Source organism: Leucoraja erinacea, chromosome 16 (genome assembly GCF_028641065.1).
Source record: "Leucoraja erinacea ecotype New England chromosome 16, Leri_hhj_1, whole genome shotgun sequence".
In the NCBI taxonomy this organism is placed as follows: domain Eukaryota; kingdom Metazoa; phylum Chordata; class Chondrichthyes; order Rajiformes; family Rajidae; genus Leucoraja; species Leucoraja erinaceus.
This window is the reverse complement of record NC_073392.1, coordinates 45,062,933-45,081,172: the sequence shown is the minus strand read 5'-3', so window position 1 is coordinate 45,081,172 and position 18,240 is coordinate 45,062,933. Positions and strand designations below refer to the sequence as shown.

The 18,240-nt window shown below is 49.3% G+C and overlaps 1 protein-coding gene across 2 annotated transcripts; it reads left to right on the top strand.

The window, feature by feature from the left end:
- The first annotated feature begins 70 nt into the window (after positions 1 to 70).
- Positions 71 to 6,035, top strand: surf6 (surfeit 6). 2 transcript variants are annotated; one of them, XM_055648309.1, is made up of 5 exons: positions 71 to 251; positions 355 to 480; positions 2,880 to 3,047; positions 3,301 to 3,386; positions 4,972 to 6,035. In XM_055648309.1, exons 2-5 carry the CDS (start codon positions 381 to 383, stop codon positions 5,656 to 5,658), a joined length of 1,041 nt encoding a protein of 346 aa, XP_055504284.1. In that variant the 5' UTR covers positions 71 to 251; positions 355 to 380; the 3' UTR covers positions 5,659 to 6,035. The 2 variants fall into 2 exon arrangements, with proteins under 2 accessions (XP_055504284.1, XP_055504283.1); XM_055648308.1 differs by having other exon boundaries at positions 72 to 480.
- The last annotated feature ends 12,205 nt before the right edge of the window (positions 6,036 to 18,240 follow it).

Below are 18,240 nucleotides of genomic sequence, written 5' to 3'. Positions count from 1 at the left end.
GGCCGGTGACGCAGTCAAAGCGCGCCCGCTCCATGATCTTTGCCCCGCCCGCCTGCCTGTCTGTCTGCGGGGCAGGGACTGGCGCCGGGTGATGACGCGCAGGCGCCGGCACCGGGCAGAGCGACATCTGTCATCCGTCCGCCATCACCAGGCCCCACAACTAAAGATCCTATAGCGGAGCTCGATCATCTTTGCCCACAACTAGCGGTCGCCAACATAGTCAGCAGCAAAGATCCTATAGCAGAGCTTTGGTCAGCAGCTTTTTCAATCGCGAATAACATTCAAATCCCTCCTCTTCCTTTCTCCACCACCTTGCTTGAACCACGTGGTGACTGCTCGCTTTCCCGCCCGTAGATCTTTACAACGTCTTCCAGTTCAGAATGGATGCCCCGAGTCTCGCTGCAAAGGATAAATATTTACAGAGTTTGGGGAGCAAAGTATGTGCCCGACAGAACCAGGAGCCGCGGAAACAGAAGTTCGGTAAGAATGCGTTTGCAGGTTTATAAATAGCAAATGCTGGAAGTTAAAACAAGCTCAGGGCCAGTGTTTTTTCCCCCCAAAAAGGTAACCTAGGCTGAACTAATAGCATTATTTTTGTTCTTGCTGTCACAATATTGATGTGACCCAACTTTTAGACATGTCCTATCTGTCAAGGGAGATTTTGAGTTTGAAACACTGCAGAATGGAAACCCAATGTACTTCAGAAAGAAAGGAAGTGATGATTAAATGTGAACAGCACACGCTGGGAAAATGGAACTCAATAGTGTCATGTAAATGCTGAATTTGTAGGACGTGAAGGTTAATTTGGGTTTTAAAGAAAAGGAATTGGGTCGGCTAAAGGGAAAATAAATTGCAAGTTTGGAGAAGTAGCTTGATAATATAACTTAATATATGTGCCCATAAGGAATCAATGCGGGAACAAGGGGCTGAATGTCAAAAGGACTCAAACATAGAAACATAGAAAATAGGTGCAGGAGGAGGCCATTCGGCCCTTCGAGCCAGCACCGCCATTCATTGTGATCATGGCTGATCGTCCCCTATCAATAACCCGTGCCTGCCTTCTCCCTATATCTCTTGACTCCATTAGCCCCTAGATCTCTCTCTAAGTCTCTCTTAAATACATCCAGTGACTTGGCCTCCACTGCCCTCTGTGGCAGGGAATGCTGGAGTACTCAGAGTATCTCAAGAACATGGATAGATTATGTTTTGGGACCTTTCTTCAGACTAAGTGTAATCTTCCTGTATTGTAACATTTTTGTGAAACTATTTTAGGTAAACTAGATCAGTGTTTCTTAAACTGGAGAATGGTTCACCCAAGGGTAAATGAAATTGTTTTCGGGTGAATTAAACTAGAGGGGTGAATGAAGGGTGAATTACTTAATTTATTCAGATATTTATATATTTTCTATACTTAAAGAAGGCATTGCCATTAAAGTGGTTAGTAAGCTCTTATTGTTTTTAATGGCAGTGTAGCTGGAAATTTGTTATGTTTTTTCTCTCTCCCTGTGGTTTTCTAATTTCAAAGTAGCAGGATATTTCCCACATTTACTGTAATATAACCTTTTAGGGAAGACCATGGTTTTTTGAGCTAGTTTTCCAATAATAAAACTGCAGTAATCAGAGCCCGAAAGGGTAGGATGGGGCTGAAGCCCAGTGTTTAGACGTTGGAATGTTTTTTTATCATTCTAATCGAATGATTTTCCAACTCTAATCGAATGATTTAAAACTTTTTTTCACTCCATAGTTTACTTTACATTTTTAGATGTTCAAAGAGTTGAATAAAATAAACATAAGAAATGAGTTAATTTATGTTTTTTGCTCATGTGACTAAATAAATTACATATAAAATTATACAATTTAGGGGTAGGGAGCGCCATTGAGTATGGCAGCCTCGCCTGCAGCTGTTCGTCCTTTCATCTTTTTTTATTTTTAGTCTATCAAAAAGTTTTGTTTTGGAGGTCTTATAGTCTTTTTATGTGGTGGGAGGGAAGGGGAAAACGTTTTTCTCAGTCACTACCTGGCCGGGGATGCGTCTTTCCTCCGAGCCGCATCTTCGCCCCCTCCTCGCGGCCTACCATCTGGATTGGCGCTGCCTTTTCTGCCGGAGACCGTCCAGAGCTTCAGCAGCAACGCAGCACTGAAGTACCACCGCGGAGCGGGCGATGCCTTACTGAGGTCGCCGTGTGGAGCTCTGGAGTACTGGGACAGCCGACTAACACCGTGCAGCTGTGGTCTGCGGAGCTTCCAGCCGCGGGCGGCGCTGACTTTAACATCGTGACGTCTTGGGATTCTTTTGCCGAGGGCCGTCAGTGTTGAATCTCCGCTCAGCTCGGCCTTTAGACTGGTCTCCGGTAAGAAGTGGCCGATTCGGAAACTCCAAACCGCTGAGAATGTTCTTCCATTCCGACGTTGGAATTTCGATCATCGGGCTTCCGTAGCGGCGACTGCGGAGGGCTCGAGGTTCCAACCACAGGTGAACAAAGAGGAAGATGACATAACTTTATTGCCTTCCCTCACAGTGGGAAACGCTGATACTGTTGTGGGGATGTTCGTGTTAAATTCTATCGTGTGTTGTGTTCTTATTATTTGCATGGCTGTATGGCAACTCAAATCTCACTGTACCAATTGGTGCACATGACAATAAATGTAAACTTAAACTTACACAAGGGAGAATAAGACAAAAATTACCCAAAAAAACATAAGAACATTTAGTCGAAGGTGAATGAAATTTTGTGATAAAGTCTCAAGGGTGAATGACACTGAAATAGTTTAAGAAGTACTGGACTAGATAAAGGTCAGGATGTAATGTCCAGATGATGTTAATTATTAAATGCTGATGAAGCTTGAGCCGTGTTTCATTTGTGTTTGTATTTTTTCAGTTTTCAAAAGAGAAGGATCTGCAAACACAACGCAAACCAAAAAGAAGAAAAAGGAGCGAAAAAGGCAGCCTTCTAAGGAGATAAAAGTCTGTCAGGCGGTAAAAAGGGATCAACCTAAAACTGTTGAAGGCGAAACAAAACAGAACAAAAACCACCAAAGCCCCAGAGGTATGGGAAAATTTACAATGATAATATTTGCTATTCATCCCATAGATAATTTGCCTTTTTTAACTAAATGCTCTTTGTATACATCCTCTTGTTCCTGTACATGCTTTGTAATTGTACTGCATAGATTAATCATAAGGTCCTGTAAAAGTTATTTGAAGCTATTGTATTGTTTAAAGCTCCTCTATGGGCAAGGCTAAGGATGGAAATACAATAACCAATTATAAATTGTAACTTCTGATATGCTTTATTTTAGTCAGCAGAGTGGACACAAATTCTTTTTCAACAGTAAATCTTCTGCGGCAGCGATTGCATGAAAAAATTCAAGAAAGCCAGGAGCAGGTATGATATTTAAAAATGCCTTAAATTTTACTGGGGTTGAATCCTTAGAGGTGCATTTTAAAAAATAACTTGGGGAATATTTTGACAACCCCAGTTAAACCACGACTTGGATCACACAAATGCAACTTTGTATAAGATGTGGAAAAATGAAAAAAAAAAGTGCATATGCTGGAAAATTTTAACTAAAAAAACAGGAAATGCTAGAAACACTTGGCAGCTCATCGGCATCTGTGGAAAGAAACTGTCAACATTTCAGGCCTGAGATCTTTTGTCAGAAAGAGGGAAACAAATGATGGACAAGATGGTAGAGGGATTTGTAGAACAAAGAGAATAACTTATAAGGTGAGACCAAATTAGTTGATATAACTGTTAAGATCAGTTTATGCTCATAGTAAAGCTATGTGACATGTCCAGTAGGCTAGACTATACCAAAGGAATAACTGGGCTAAAAGAAATGCAAGGCAGAGATGGCTAATTCTGATACAGAAATAAAAAGTGAGAGTTGGAGAATTCAATAATGAATCCGGAAGCCAAGAGATGTGGTGCTGTTACTCACACTTGAATTGGATGGTTTAGGTAGACAAGCTGTAGTGGTGTGCTGAATGAAAGTGGCGAAATCCCAAAACGCAGGATCACTCCTATGGAATGATTACAGTACAACGTCATTCCCATCATGCCCTTTCCATTCCTATACTGACCTTTCTGTCCCATCTCCATTGTCTACAAGTAACAACAAATTCCCACTCCCCAACCCCTCCAACTCTGCCACTGTGCCCCACCCAAACGTTTGCCAATTTCTGACCCTCCTCCTACTTGCAATCCTTCCCCCAGTTTTACAGTTTGCAGCTCTTCAATCCTATTGTTTCACACCTTCTGTTTTTCATATCTGGCCTTTGTCCAACCATCTGCCTCTCAAACTCACCATCACCTGTAACTATTCCATGCCCAGCTTTGTCCTTTCGCTTCTCTCTTCCAGCTTCCTTCAATCAGTCTGAAGAAGGAATCTGACCCAAAATGCCACCTATCCATGTTCTCCAGAGATGCTTCCTGACCCGCTGATTTACTTAATCACTTTCTGTTTTTTCTTTTGTAAACCAACATCTGCAGTTCCTTGTTTCTACATCACCCCATCTGCATTTGATGTTTCCAGTGTGGAATTAGCTGCGTTGTGAACATAAAATTCAGTGCACTAGATTGGGAGAAGTGTAAGTGAATCGCTGCTTGACATGGACGGATTTATTGTGTCCCTGGATGGCAGGAAGTGAAAAGGTGAAAGGGACAGTTGTTGCGTCTCTTGCAATTGCATGGGAAAGTGCCATTCAATGCCTCGTCACGAGGGGGAGACGGAAGAGCGAGGAGGAGTTATGAAGTGAATAATTTCTTCAAAATGGCAAAAGGGAGTTGGATGTTTAGTGCTGGAATCATGATGCAACTGGTAAAAATTCAGTCGGGTGAATCATTGAATGTGGAAGCTAGTGGGGTGGAAGATAGGTCCCTGCTCAAATGAGAAGCTCTGCTAGAATGAATTAGTGAAGGGATTGAAAGTACTAATTTTGTCGCTGATTACTCTGCAATTTTTTTCCAGGGCAACCAAAGCTTGCTGCCTGAAGAGCGAGAGATGAAACGTCTGCGCAGAAAGCAGGAGAGGGAAAGGAAGAAACGAAAACGGAAGGAATGGCGAATGAAGAAGCAGGAGGAGAGCATTGTTCAAGAGAGCAATGCAGTTACAACTCAAGAAGAAGAAGAGAAAAAAGACAAATTGGAGCAAGTGGAAACTCAAATACTCTTCAACAAAGTGGATGTGACAGGCGAGGCAATTATAGACAAGAAACTAAAGAAGAAAGAGAAACGGAAAAGCATTAAAGGTGGCATTACACCTTTAACTGGCAGAAACTACAAACAACTTTTGTCTAGGCTGGAAGCCCATAAGAATAAGATTGAAGAATTAAAAAGCAAGGATGAAAATAAAGCAATGGAAGTAGAAGCAAAAATGAAGTGGACCAATGTTCTGTACAAAGCAGAAGGTCTGAAAATTAAGGATAACGAGGAACTGTTAAAAGCTTCTTTAAAAAGAAAGGAGAAAATGAAGTCCCAGCGGCAAAAGCGTTGGGAGAAACGAACAGAGCATGTCGTCGAGAAGATGCAGCATCGGCAAGAAAAGAGGAAAACAAATTTAAAGAAAAAGAAAGATGCTGCAATAGAGCGAAGGAAAAACAAGGCAAGAAAGAAGGGACGTATACTTCCTGAAGATTTGAAGAAAGCAAATCTTTGAATGTAATAAATGAATTTTAATGTGCCCAGACACACCGGTAGTGCAGTATGCTACTACCACCGTGTTTCAAATTTAGTATAAAACCTTGACGAATTGCAAGCGGTGTAATGTTTACACTAGTGACTTTCTTTAACAATTTCACTGTATGAAAGGCAGGACTCAATGCTGCTTTATCCCCCCCCCCCCCCCCCCCCCCCCCCCCCGATTTATTCATTGAGTAAATATACTGATTCTCGCTCACTGCGACAGACTCGGTTGATAAATTATAATTGATTGCCAGAAGTGAATACTAAGTCGATACATTGAAGATTTGCTGATTTTAAATGTGTTTTGTATCTTGCCTAAAAGCTAAATAAATTTTCTAATGCTGTTTATAATTTATGGGTATTTTTACTGGGCAGTTTCTAATTCAGCAGGTCATTCCGCTATTCAGGTGCCATAAGAGGTTTGAAATGTTCACGTTTTTTTGTTTAGAAGTTGGATTCTTTTGGAGAACTCATTACCTCTGAGATTATTCTCCATTTGCTCCCAAACCAGATACTTTACAAACCTTCCTGTGGACTCTAACATCAAGTTAAGGTAGGAGGAAAGGAACAGACGATGTTTCAGGTCGAGACCTTCTTCGGACCGAGTATCGGCACCTTTTCATACCTCTAGTTTCCCTCTCCCCTGATTCTCAGTCTAAAGAAGGGTCTCAACCCGAGACGTCACCCATTCTTTCTCTCCAGAGATGCCGCCTGACCCGCTGAGTTACTCCAGCAATTTGTGTCTATGGTGTAAACCAGCATCTGCAATTCCTTCCTACAAATCTAAATCCAGCCAATTATGTTAACTTGTTGTTGGATGGTGTCATTGATAGAAAGACTACACTTGTTGAGCAGCAAAGCCTGGGTGGATGCAATAAAGCCACATGTGAAATATTCATCCCCTAATGATGTTCCTGTTTTTGACATCTTGGCCTCTCTTTGGTTTCTTACTTGCAGTTGCTTTACTCTTATGCGATTTACAACACTAAAGTGGGCAATCTATACTATGTTTATCTTTAGCTCATAAGCTTCTGTATCCAAATGTCATGAAAAATGATAAAACAGCAGGAGTTCAACATTTTGACTTCAAGTGTTCAGTGAAATGGCAAATGGTAATCAGTACCTTATTTCCCAGCAATGAAGACACTATTTTTTACCCTAAAATAAGGCCCGAAAATTTATCTGCGTCTTGGAGGCCGTAGGTTAGATTGTTAGCCAAGAAAGATAGATTGGGCTATCCCTCAGTACAGCGGCTGTAAAAGGACAGCACCACTGGGATGGCGGATGTGCGGGCTGCGCCGTTTGTATATGGCAGCCTGCCTGCAGTCCGTCATTTTACCCTTTTTACTGTCATTTTATTTTGGAGGTCTAATCTTTTATGTGGGGGGTGGGGGGAAGGGAACGGGGAAACTACTTTAATCCCAGTGTGAATGATTGTTCGATGGTCACCAGTCCTACCTGGTCGGAGATGCAGTTTTCCTCCGAACCGCATCTTTGTCCTCTCTGTGCGGCCTACCATCGAGCTGGAGCAGCACTGGAGCGGCGTTTCCTGCCGGGACCACAGCTTCGCCGGCGGTGCAACGCTGGGACATCAACACGGAGCGGGCGATGCCTTACCGGGTCGCCTTACTGTAAGCTCCGGGGCACTGTGACCGCCGACTCCAACATCGTTGAGCTGCGGCTGCAGAGCGTCCAGCCGCGGGCGGGCGGCACTGGATTTAGAACACCGCGGAGCCTGGGATCCGAGATCGCCAGAGTCGGAGGTCCAACCGGCACGGCCTGAGAACTTTGGACAGTGCAGTCCCCGGGGAGGAAGCGGCCGCTTCAGTCCAAGCCGCTGAAGAATGTTCACCCGACGCCGATGATCCAGCTTCGCGGCAAGAGGGCCTGAGAACACCGGATTGGCTGAGGAGGCCACATATGCACCCCGACCTCGGGTGGACTATGAGGAGGAGAACTGGATATTTTTGGTGCCTTCCCTCACTGTGAATTCTGCTGTGGGGGGACATTTCTTGTTGATTTCTATAGTGTACTGTTCTGTGTCTTTTTTTAATTTTTTGTTTTATATGGATTTATGGACATTTGATCTGTTCAATTGATTTGATTAATCTCTGTAAAGCACTTTGGTTCAAAGTGATTTTGATTTAAAAGTGCTATATAAATAAATATTACTTACTTACTGGGAGGGAGGAAGAGCTCCTTCCACAGCGTGTGGGGAGTCTGGCCCAGGTCAGCACGGTTGGGCCGCTCGAGGTAAAGTTGCGGGGAGGGCAGGAGCGTTGAGAAGGAGGGGGTCGGGGATCATGCCAGCAACTCACTCAGTAGCTTGGGTGGCTGCGAGTGGCCGCCGGATCCGGACAGCCGAACTGCAGCTAGACCCGGGGCTCTCAGGCGACCTGGGAACTGCAGCTAGTGCCGGGGCTCGCAGGCGACCTGGGCGCTACAGCCAGTCCCGGGGAAGGCGACTTGGGAACTTCAGTCACTCCCGGGGACGCAAGGGATCTGGGAACTGCAGAAAACAAATTGAAAAACATGTGAAAACTATATTAAAAGTGTGCATTATTACTCATTTAGGTTATATTAGTATGTATTATTACTAATTTATTTAATACTAGACCAAGTGCAGACCCGTTGGGTCTGTTCCCCCAACGTGCGGTTGTGGGGGGGGGGATAGGCGGCATGCAGGATGAGAGAGAGAGAGGAGGGGGGAGTAGAGGAGAAGTGGGGGAGTGAGAGAGGGGGGAGGAGAGGGAGAAAGGTGGAGGGGGGAGTGAGAGAGAGAGGGGGGGGGGGGAGGGGGAGAAGGGGGGAGGGAGGAGGGGGGAGAGGGGGGGGGACCTTTCCTATTTGTGTACCTGTCCAAAATATTTTGAAAATTTTTGATTGATTAAAACAGCATGAAAACAGGCTCTTTGGCCCAGCGAATCCATGCTGACCATCGAACAATCATTCACACTTGTTCTATGTCATCCCACGATCACATCAGCTCCCTACAGCCGAAAGGCAATTTTCAGAGACCAATGAATCTGCTTGTCATTAAGATGTGGGAGGAAACGGGGAGAACATGCAAACTCTACACAGACAGCACTTGAGGTCAGGATCGAACCCGGCAGTCTAGTGCTGCGAGGCAGCAGCTCTAGCCCCCTTATTGTACCTGCCTCAACAACTTCCTCTGGCAGCTCCTTCCATCTGCTCTCTGTGTAAAAATGTGGTTCTAGATAAATCACATATAACATTCAGTGATGTCACTCAGAGACAAATATGAAATTACCAACGTTGTCAATTTCCAAAAATACAATCGATACCTTTCATCTTCTACGGTGCTGCATAATGAAGCATCCTTTCCCCCTCATTTAAATATGTCTGATTGTTTACCTCAGTCATCCATGGCAAGAGACTAATCTTCAAGTTTCAACCCAGATCCATTTGAACCTCACACATTTGCAGTCTTTCTCCATTTAAATCATAACCCGTCTTTTGATTTCACTTACCAAAGTATATGGCCTCATCCTTCCCCACATTAATCGCCATGGGCCGTCACCCACCACTGAATCTATCTCCATCACATTGGAGAATCACTATGATGTCATTACCACATGCCCTTCTACTGACTTTCTGGTCATTGGCAAACTTGCAATCAGTACATTTTGTTCCCTCCTCTAAGTTATTAATGTAAATAGTAAACAATTGAACCAACCCCGGGGACTCCAGTCTTCCAGCCTGAAAAGGGTCCATTGTTCCAATTCTGTAATTCTCTCCCAAATGAATTGTGGAGGTAGAATCTTTGAATATTTTATTGACCAGTGCTTTCAAGGATGGGGATGGGGTTAAAGGGGAAAATGGTCCTGAGGCTGATTGCATGAGCCAAATGGCAGAACACACTCAAGGGGCCAATTGGCCTGCACCTGCTCCCGTTTCTTAGTTACTTTTCATAAATGAAACATGCTTTAAAATAAATAATGGGTCGCACAGTAGTGCAGCTGATAGGGCTGCTGCCTCACAGCTCCAGAGATCCAGGTTTGATCCTGACCATGGATGCTACTTGTATGGAGTTCTCACTGTGACCGCATGTTTCCTCTGAGTGCTCCGATTTCTTTCCACATCACAAAGACATGCAGGTTTGTAAGTTAATTAGTTTCTATAAATTGTTCCTCATGTGTAGAGACTGGATGCAAAAGTGGGAACTAGGGTGATCGACGGTCAGTGTGGATTCGGTGTGTATATATATGTGTGTGTGTATGTATGTGTATTATATATATATATATATATATATATATATATATATGTGTGTGTGTGTGTGTGTGTATGTATGTATGTATATATATATATATATATATATATATATATATGTGTATATTTGTGTATGTGTATATATGTGTATATATGTATGTGTGTATATATGTATATGTGTGTATATATATGTGTGTATGTGTGTGTATATATATATCTATATTACTAAAAGAGTGTTCTTGACCGGTTTTGGCATTCTGTGCTGCGATTTCCAAGAGAATGCCACCACCTAAAGCCATCATTTTTGGCCACCTTGCTCAGAGCCCCCCTCCGCCTTATGTGTGCCGAGGATTTTTCCCGTCGATGAAAAATGACAGAGATATTAATGATTTTTACAAAATTCCCCATTCTCTCTGCTGCCCCTGTTGGGGGGAGGGGGAGGGGGAGGGACTATAAAACCAGGAAGTGGTTGTGCCCCAATCAGTCCTCTACAACATGAAGGTCTGGGCTCCAAAATAGTCCTCCTCTCCCCTCTCTCCTGTTCCCTCTCCCTCCCCCCTCCTCCTCTTGCCTCCTCTCTCCCCCCCCCCTCTCCCCTCTCTCTCCCCCCCCCTCCCTCTCCCTCTCCCCCCCCCTTATCTCTCTGTTCTCCCCCTCTCCTAATTTAAATGCCTTCCGGTTTGGGTGTTCGATTTCTCCCCCTCCCTCTCCGTCTCCTCCTTCCCTCTCGCCCGCCCTCAGGATTCCTCCTCTCTCAGATCTCTCCCCTCCTCCCTCAGTCCGTCTTCTCCCTGTCGTCTCTCTCTCTCTTTCTAGGTCCCCCCCTGTTCGATCCCCCTTCCCTCCTCTCTCATCTTTCCCTCCCCTCCTCTCTGTCCCCCTCCCCCTCCCCCTTTCTCCCCTCCTAGGCCCTCCTTTTCCCCCCGTCCCTCCCTCTCCCCCTTTCCCCCCCCCTACTCCCTCCCTTTTCTCCTACATCTTGCTCCATCTCCTCCTTCCCCTTTTCATTCTCTCTTTCTCCTTTTCGACTCTTTTTCTCCCTTCCTTTTTCTTCCTCTCCCTTTTCCTCCCTTCTCCTCCCTCTCCCCTCTTCTCTCTCTTCCTCCCCCCCCTGTGAGGGAGAAGAGATGGACTTCGGAAACCACTCCTCCTTTTTCTTCCCTCTCCTTATCCTCTTTTTATGGGTACTCCCTTTCCTCTTTCCCCCTACTTTTCCCCCTTTTCCCCTTTGAGGCAGTTCCCTCTTCTTTTTCACTCCCCCCTCTCTTTTCCTCCTTCTCCACACTCTCTTAAGATCCTTTCCCCTCCCTCATTCCTCTCCCCTCTCTCCCTGTCTCTCCCCTTGAACCTTTCCTCCTCTCCTCTCTCCTCTTTCTCCCTCCTCCCTCGCCCTCCCCTCTCTCTTTCCCCTTTCCCTTTCCTCCCTCTCCCGCTCCTCCTCTTCTCCCCCTTCTTTCTCTCCTCCCCTTCCCTTTCCTCTCTCCCTTCCCCTCCCTTCCTCTCTCCCTTCTCCCTCTCCTCTTTCCTCCCTTCTCCTCTTTCTCCCCCCCCTCCTCCCCTCTCCTCACCCCTCCCCTCCTCTCCTCTCCCTCTCCTCTTTCTCTTTCCCTCCTCCCTCTCTCTCCTCCTCTCCCCTCTCCTTTCCCAGTCTCTCGTTTCCCCCCTCCTCTTTCCGCCTCTCTTCATCTCTCTCCCCCCTCCTGGATTCCCCCTCTCCCTCCCCATCCTCTTCTCCTCTCCTCTCTCTCTCTCCCTCCTCCGCTCTGTCTCCTTCTCTCTCTCTCTCCCCTCCTCCAATTGCGTTATCTTCTTTTGTCCCCTCTCTATCTCTCTTCTGTCTCTTCTCTCTCTCCTTCTCTCCCTCTCTTTCTTCTTCCTATCTTCTCTCTCTCCCCACCTCTCTATCTCCTCTCTCCCTCTCCTGCTTCCCCTCCCTCTCTCTTCCCCTCCCTCCCCTCTCTCCGCAGCCCACCTCTCCCTCTCTCTCTCTCGCCATCTCTCCCCCTCTCTCTCTCCCCTTCCTCTCTCTCTCTCCCCTCCCACCCTCTCTCTCTCTCTTGTCTCTCACCCCTGTCCTCTCTTTCCTCCCTCTCTCCCTCCCTCTCTCTCCCTCGCTCTCTCTCGCCCCCCTCTCCCCCCTCTCCCTCTCCCTCTCTCTCCCTCCCCTCTCCCTCCCCTCCCCCCCTCTCTCTCTCTCTCCCTCTCCTCTCTCTCTCTCTCTCCCCTCTCTCTCTCTCTCCCTCTCTCTCTTCCCTCTCTCTCTCCCTCTCTCTCTCTCTCTCCCTCTCCTCTCTCTCTCTCTCTCTCTCTCTCTCTCTCTCGATAGAGGGAGAGAGAGAAAGGGGGGCCGAGACAGAGAGAGAGTCTCTCTCAACGTCTTTCTCCCTCCTCCCCTCTCTCTCCCTCTCCTCTTCTCTCCTCTCTCTTCTCTCCTCTCCCTCTCTCTCTCCTCATCCTCTCCCTCTTCCACCCCTTCTCCCTCCTCTCTCTCCTCTCCTCTCTACTCTCCCCTCCCTCTCCTCCTATCCCCTCTCTCCTCTCTCTCCCCTCACTCTATCTCCTCCACCTCTCCTCCTCTCTCTCTCTCTCTCTCCCCTCCTCCTCTCTCTCTCCCCCCTCCTCTCCCCTCTCTCCTCTCCCTCTCTCTCTCCTCTCCTCTCTCTCTACCTCCTCTCTCTCGCTCCTCTCTCCATCCTCTCTCCATCCCTCTCTCACCTCCTCTCCTCTCCTCCTACCTCTTTACCCCTCCCTCTCCCTCGGGATCCAGTGTCAAAACTCTCCCTCCTCCCTCATCTCATTCTCCAATGCCCTCTCACTTCCTCCCCTCCTCTTCTCTCTCCTCCTCTGCTCCTCTCGGCTCTGCCGATCTCTCATCTCCTCCTCCACTCACATTCCCCTCCTCCCCCCTTTCCTTCCTCCTCCTCATCCCTCCCCCTCCCTGCCAGTCCTGGTCTCTCTCCTCTGTGATCTCCCCTCCGAGTCTCCTCTCCCCCGCTCCTCTCTCCTCTCCCTCCCTCCCTCGCCCTCCTCACTCCCCCTATCCTCCTCTCCTCTCTCCCTCCCTCTCCTCCCCTCAGAAGCAGGGTACTCTCCTCGAGGGGAAGGGGACTCCTCTCCTGAGGTTCCTCTCCTATGTCTCTCCTCTCCATTCCTCCCCTCCTCTCCTCTACTCTCTCCTGCTCCTTTGGGTGGGGAGGAGGAGGGGAGAGGGGGATAGCTCGGAGCAAGGAGAGGAGAGGGAGAGGGAGAGTCCCCCTATTGGAGGAGATCTCAGGAAAGGAGAGGAGAGGAGTCTCTGGAGGATGAGGGGAAGAGTCACTCCAGGAGGGAGAGGAGAGGAGCTCTCACCTAGAGAGGAGGGGGAGGGGAGAGGTGGAGGAGAGGTGGAGGGGGAGGGGAGGCCAGGAGATTGTGGGAGGGGAGGAGAGGGGGAGCTCTCCAAGAGAGAGAGGAGCCTAGATTGCACTACGAGAGGAGGGAGGGCTCATCGCCTCTCCGAGAGCGAGAGGGGAGGGGCGGGGAGGAGGGGAGACTCTTGAGGGGAGGGGGTACACAGGAGGGGGAGATTGCCCCAGAGGGGAGGGGAGGTGAGTGGAGGGAGAGGAGGAGAGGGGAGGGGAGGGGACAAGCAGGGAAGGAAGAGGCGAGGAGAGGAGAGGAGAGCACAGGAGACACCTCCACTGAGGGGAGTGGAGGGAGGATGGAGGGGACACATAGGAGAGGAGAGGAGGGGAGAGGAGAGGAGACACATACAGGGGGAGGGACTTATCGGGGAGGAGAGGGGACACAGGGGGGATAGGAGAGGAGATACATCACAGGGGAGGGCACATGGGGAGAGGAACACCGGGGGAGGAGGGGGTTGGAGAGGGGGGGAGAGGACGAGGGGAAGGATACACAGGGTAGGGGGACGAGAGAGGGGAGGGGAGGATGGAGAGGGTTAGGGGAGACCCGGGGCGGAGAGGAGACACAGGGGAGAGCCCCACAGAGGAGAGGACCCAGGCACATCTAGGAGGAGGGACCTGAGGAGGGGGGGGAGAGAGAGGATGGGAGAGAGGGGCAGAGAGAGGGAGAGAGATAGGGAGGAGGGAGGGAGAGGAGAGGAGAGGAGACGAGAGGGGAGTGGAGGGGACAGGAGAGCAGGAGAGGGGGGGGGAGAGGAGGGGGGGGGAGGAGAGGAGAGGGGAGGGGAGAGGAGGGGAGGAGAGGGGAGGGGGGGAGAGGAGAGGAGAGGGGTGGAGAGGAGAGGAGGAGAGAGGGAGGAGAGGGGAGGAGAGGGGAGGAGAGGAGAGGGGGGGAGGAGAGGATAGAGAGACGGGAGGGGATAGGAGGGAGGAGGAGGGTAGGAGACAGAAGAGGGGGGAGGAGAGGGGGAGGAGAGAGGGAGGAGGGGAGAGGAGAGGGGAGGAGAGGAAGGGAGAGGGGAGAGACGGAGAGAGGGAGGAGGAGGGGAGGAGGGTGGAGAGGGTTGGAAGACCTAGGTGCAAATGCACCCGAGAAGATCCGGGATAGGTTAGGAGGTGGAGGGGGATGGGAGAATAGATGAGAGGGAGACTGTGAGATAAAATAGGTGCAAGAGGGATTAGAGGTGAGGGAGGGGAGGTGGGGGAGGAGAGAGGAGGAACAGAGGGGGGAGACGATCAGAAAGTCCCAGAGTGGATCGGGGGATGTTTTGGGGTGAACACTTCAGAAGAGGCCTTCTTTTACCTGGACATGTGAGGACCTCTGTGGGACAGTGGCAGTGGTACCTGGAGAATTTAGAGTTTTTACCCATTTTCTCCAACCCACAGGAGATATGTGATATTTCCAGCCTGTGTCTGGGGTTGCCTCCCGCCACATGCACAATTCCTGACCACACCCAGACTCTATTTGCCTCGGCAGGCTTTTTTATAGGAGACCCGTGGGTTCGTCCCCAACACGGGCCTAAGGCGGACATTTACTCCACGGTTGGGCTCACAGGCGTGTCCTCCCTAATTCACTCTGAAGCCGGTAGATCGTGATTCCTCGGGACAAACCATCTTGAGTAACATCTATCCCCACTCCACGCAGCCTGGTTTTAACCCCCTCCCCCCATTCAGTCTCCCAATCTCAAGTCTGACCATCCTTGGAGATAGAAAAGCGTGGTAAGAGTTCAGGTGACTCTGTGTCTGCCCATTTTGCAGGTCTGAATTCCTAGAGATCCTCCTCCCCAGCTTCTTTGAGTACCCCAGAGGTGATCGAATGTGGCGGGGAAGTCAATGATAGGCCATACGGTTGGCCTGGCTCTGCTTGTGGGGATCCGAGACAGGGGGAGTACGTCAGCAGGCACCCTTCTCGCCAGAGTAGACAGGGACAAGAACATTCTCGCCATATGGGATATCTCTTTGTTCTCCTCATAGCTCTCTCTAGAGAGATCCTCCATCTCCCTCCGCCTTATCCCGCTCTTCCTTCACGCTCCATAGATCCTTCTCGTTCCCTCTCCTTTATCGCTCTCCTCCTCCTTGTCCTCTCCTTCCCCTTTGATCTCTTCCAATTCCCTGTCCTCGTCATGACCGCCTCTTCCTCCCAATTCATTTTTTCCAAAATGTTATTCAGCTTGCATCCTGAGCTTCACCCCTCATTTTGTGTACAATTTCCTCTCCGAGGGTCCTGAGGGTTCATTCATCTTCCATTCTTACTCCTCTCTCCCTCCTCCTCATCCCATCGACCGTCCCACTCCTCTCCCCTGAAGCCCACTCCTGCTCCCTGAACTTCCCTTCGCATTCGTCCTCCCACTCACTCCCTCCTTCCTCTCCTTCCTACCCTCTTCTCCTATATTTCTCTGCTGGCCTATCGTCCCTCGTCCTCTCCCCATCTTCCTTTCCTGTCCTACCTCCACCCTCTCCCCCCCGTTCTCTCGAGTCTCCCCCTCAATCCTCTCCTCCCTCCCTGTACCATTCTCCCCCCATCCCTGCCTTCCTCCTCTTGATCCATCTCTTCTCTATCTCTGTCTCTTACCCATATTTCCCCTTTCACATCTTCCTCTCTTCTCCTCTTACTTTCCATGCTCCTCTTATCCTCTCCTCCATCCTCTTCAACCCTCCCCTTTCACCTCCCGTTTACCTCTTTCCCATTCCCTCCCCTTCCCTCCTGCTCCTCTCCTCTCCTCACATCTCCTCCCAACTCACTCTCCTTCCTCTTCTCTCCTCTCCTTCTCTCCCCTCAGCTCCTCTTTCCTCCCCTTTCTCTCCTCTCAGCCACTATCCCCCTCCCTCCTCCTCCCTACACCTCCTCCCGTCGAATTCATTTTCCCTCATCTTTCTTCCTCTCCTCTCGGTCAGCCTCCTCCCCACTCTCCCAGGAATCCTCTTCCTACTTTTCTCCTCTGCCTTTCCCTCCTCTTCCCTCCTCTTCTTCTCCCCTTATGCTCTCCTCCCCTCTCCTTTCATCTCCATTCCTCTCCTTCATTCTTCTAATTTTTCTTCCTCTCCGCACTATCAGAATCCTACGTCCTCCCTCTGTCCTCCTCTCTTTCCCCTAATTGCACTCCTGCCAGATTCTCTCCTTCTTCAGTCCTCTTCCTCGCCCCTCTCTCTCCTACATCTCCTCGGTGCCACTATCCCCTTCTCCCACCCACTCCTACCTCATTCTCCATGCTATCTTCCTTACTCCTCACTATCTCTGCCTCCTCTCCTCCTCGCCTCTCTTCTTCTTCATCTCTGTCCCTTTGCATCCATTTCTACGTCCTCAACAAGCACGCATCCCATACGAATCCTCTGAGTGGTGATCTATTGTCATTCCATCTCTCTCCCTCCACCTCTTTGCCTGGTGGTTCAAGTCATTAGAATTAGGGGTAGGTTTGCTTTTTCCTAGGGCCTTTCAAACTTGGAACATCTCTGCAGCACACACACACCCACATGCCAAACTTTTCACCGTGCCCATCTTTTCCTACTGCGTACACACTTCTGTGTCTCCCTCATAGCTTGTTATCAATCTTCACCCTTCAGGCCACACGTCCTAGGCTTTTTTTTCCTTACTTTCCACCCTTTCGGCACCCACTTTTTGACATCTACCACCCACAAATCCTTCACCATTCCCTGCTGTATAATATAAACATTTTCCCCTACGACAGAGGCATCTCACCCCAGTCACACCTCCACGACTTTTCCATATATCCCCACCTTTACATCACAGTCCCCTTACACACTGGCACTCGTTTCCAAGGTGGTCACACAGCCCCCCACAACTTACACCCCCACCACATTTCTTCCCACTTGTGGTGATTCATCCCTGGATAATGAGGAGACAAGCGAACAGTTTAGGTCTCAGAAGAAAATGCTGACCACAGACTAAGGACATTATTGCCCTAGAATGTACCTATACAGAGAACTTTCACAGACGTTTTCCTCACCCTCCTTCCTGACCCATCTTCCCATCATTTCTCCACGCCCTCTTACTCCTTTAATTGAAATTGACTAATTCCCTAGAAATTTCTCGCCGGAAGGGGGCTCCCACTTCTTTAGATTCTTAGTTTCTTACAACCTCCCCCCCCCTTATCCTCTATTTCACCATCAACATTTGTCCCCCGATTGTTGGACGTCTAGTACTCTCCGTTGGTCCATCCCTGTCCTTTCCCCCTCTGCTCCCTTCTTGGCGCCTCGCTAGATTTTACTCGATTCCTCACAGATCTATTTTCCTTCTTCCTCTGCCGCTCTCTTCCTCCACTTCCTTTACCTGAGGTTACCAGTCTTTCTTCCAGCCGTAGTCCCTTTTTTTCTCCCTGGAGGTTAGATGGTGGCCCTTGTGGTCCTAGTTTCATGGGTGTGGAGCTACCATTCTCGGATCTGAGTTTTGGCCTTTATCTCTTGCCCTGATCTATCTTCCCGGCGAGTGCCCCCTTGCTCACTCACCCGATCTGGCCTCCTTTCCTGCTGCCTATTTTTTCACGCATGTCCTCTGATCTACCCCGACTCAGGGTTCCCCTCTGGAGAGGTAGCAGAGCGTCCCTCGGGGCCCCTCTCCCCCTTCGTCCGGTCCCGCCCTGCTTGTCCCCTCCTTCTCGTTCCTTTCTTCACCTCCTCCCTCCCCCTCCTCCCACCTCTCCCAATGGAGACCTCACCCCTTCTCTGCCTCCCTTCCTTTCCCCGACTTCCCTCTCTCAGTGCTTACCTCTCCCTCCCTCCCTCTCCTCTCGCTCCTCCCCTCTTCCCCTCCCACTCCCCTCCTAGCTCCTCTCCTCTCCTCCTCTCCCCACCCCTCTCCTCTCCTCTCCTCCTCTCCTCTCCTCTCTTCTCCTCTCCCTCTCCCCTCCCCTCCTCTCCCCCCTCCCTCTCCTCCTCCCTCTCCTCCTCTCTCCTCTCCTCCATTTTTC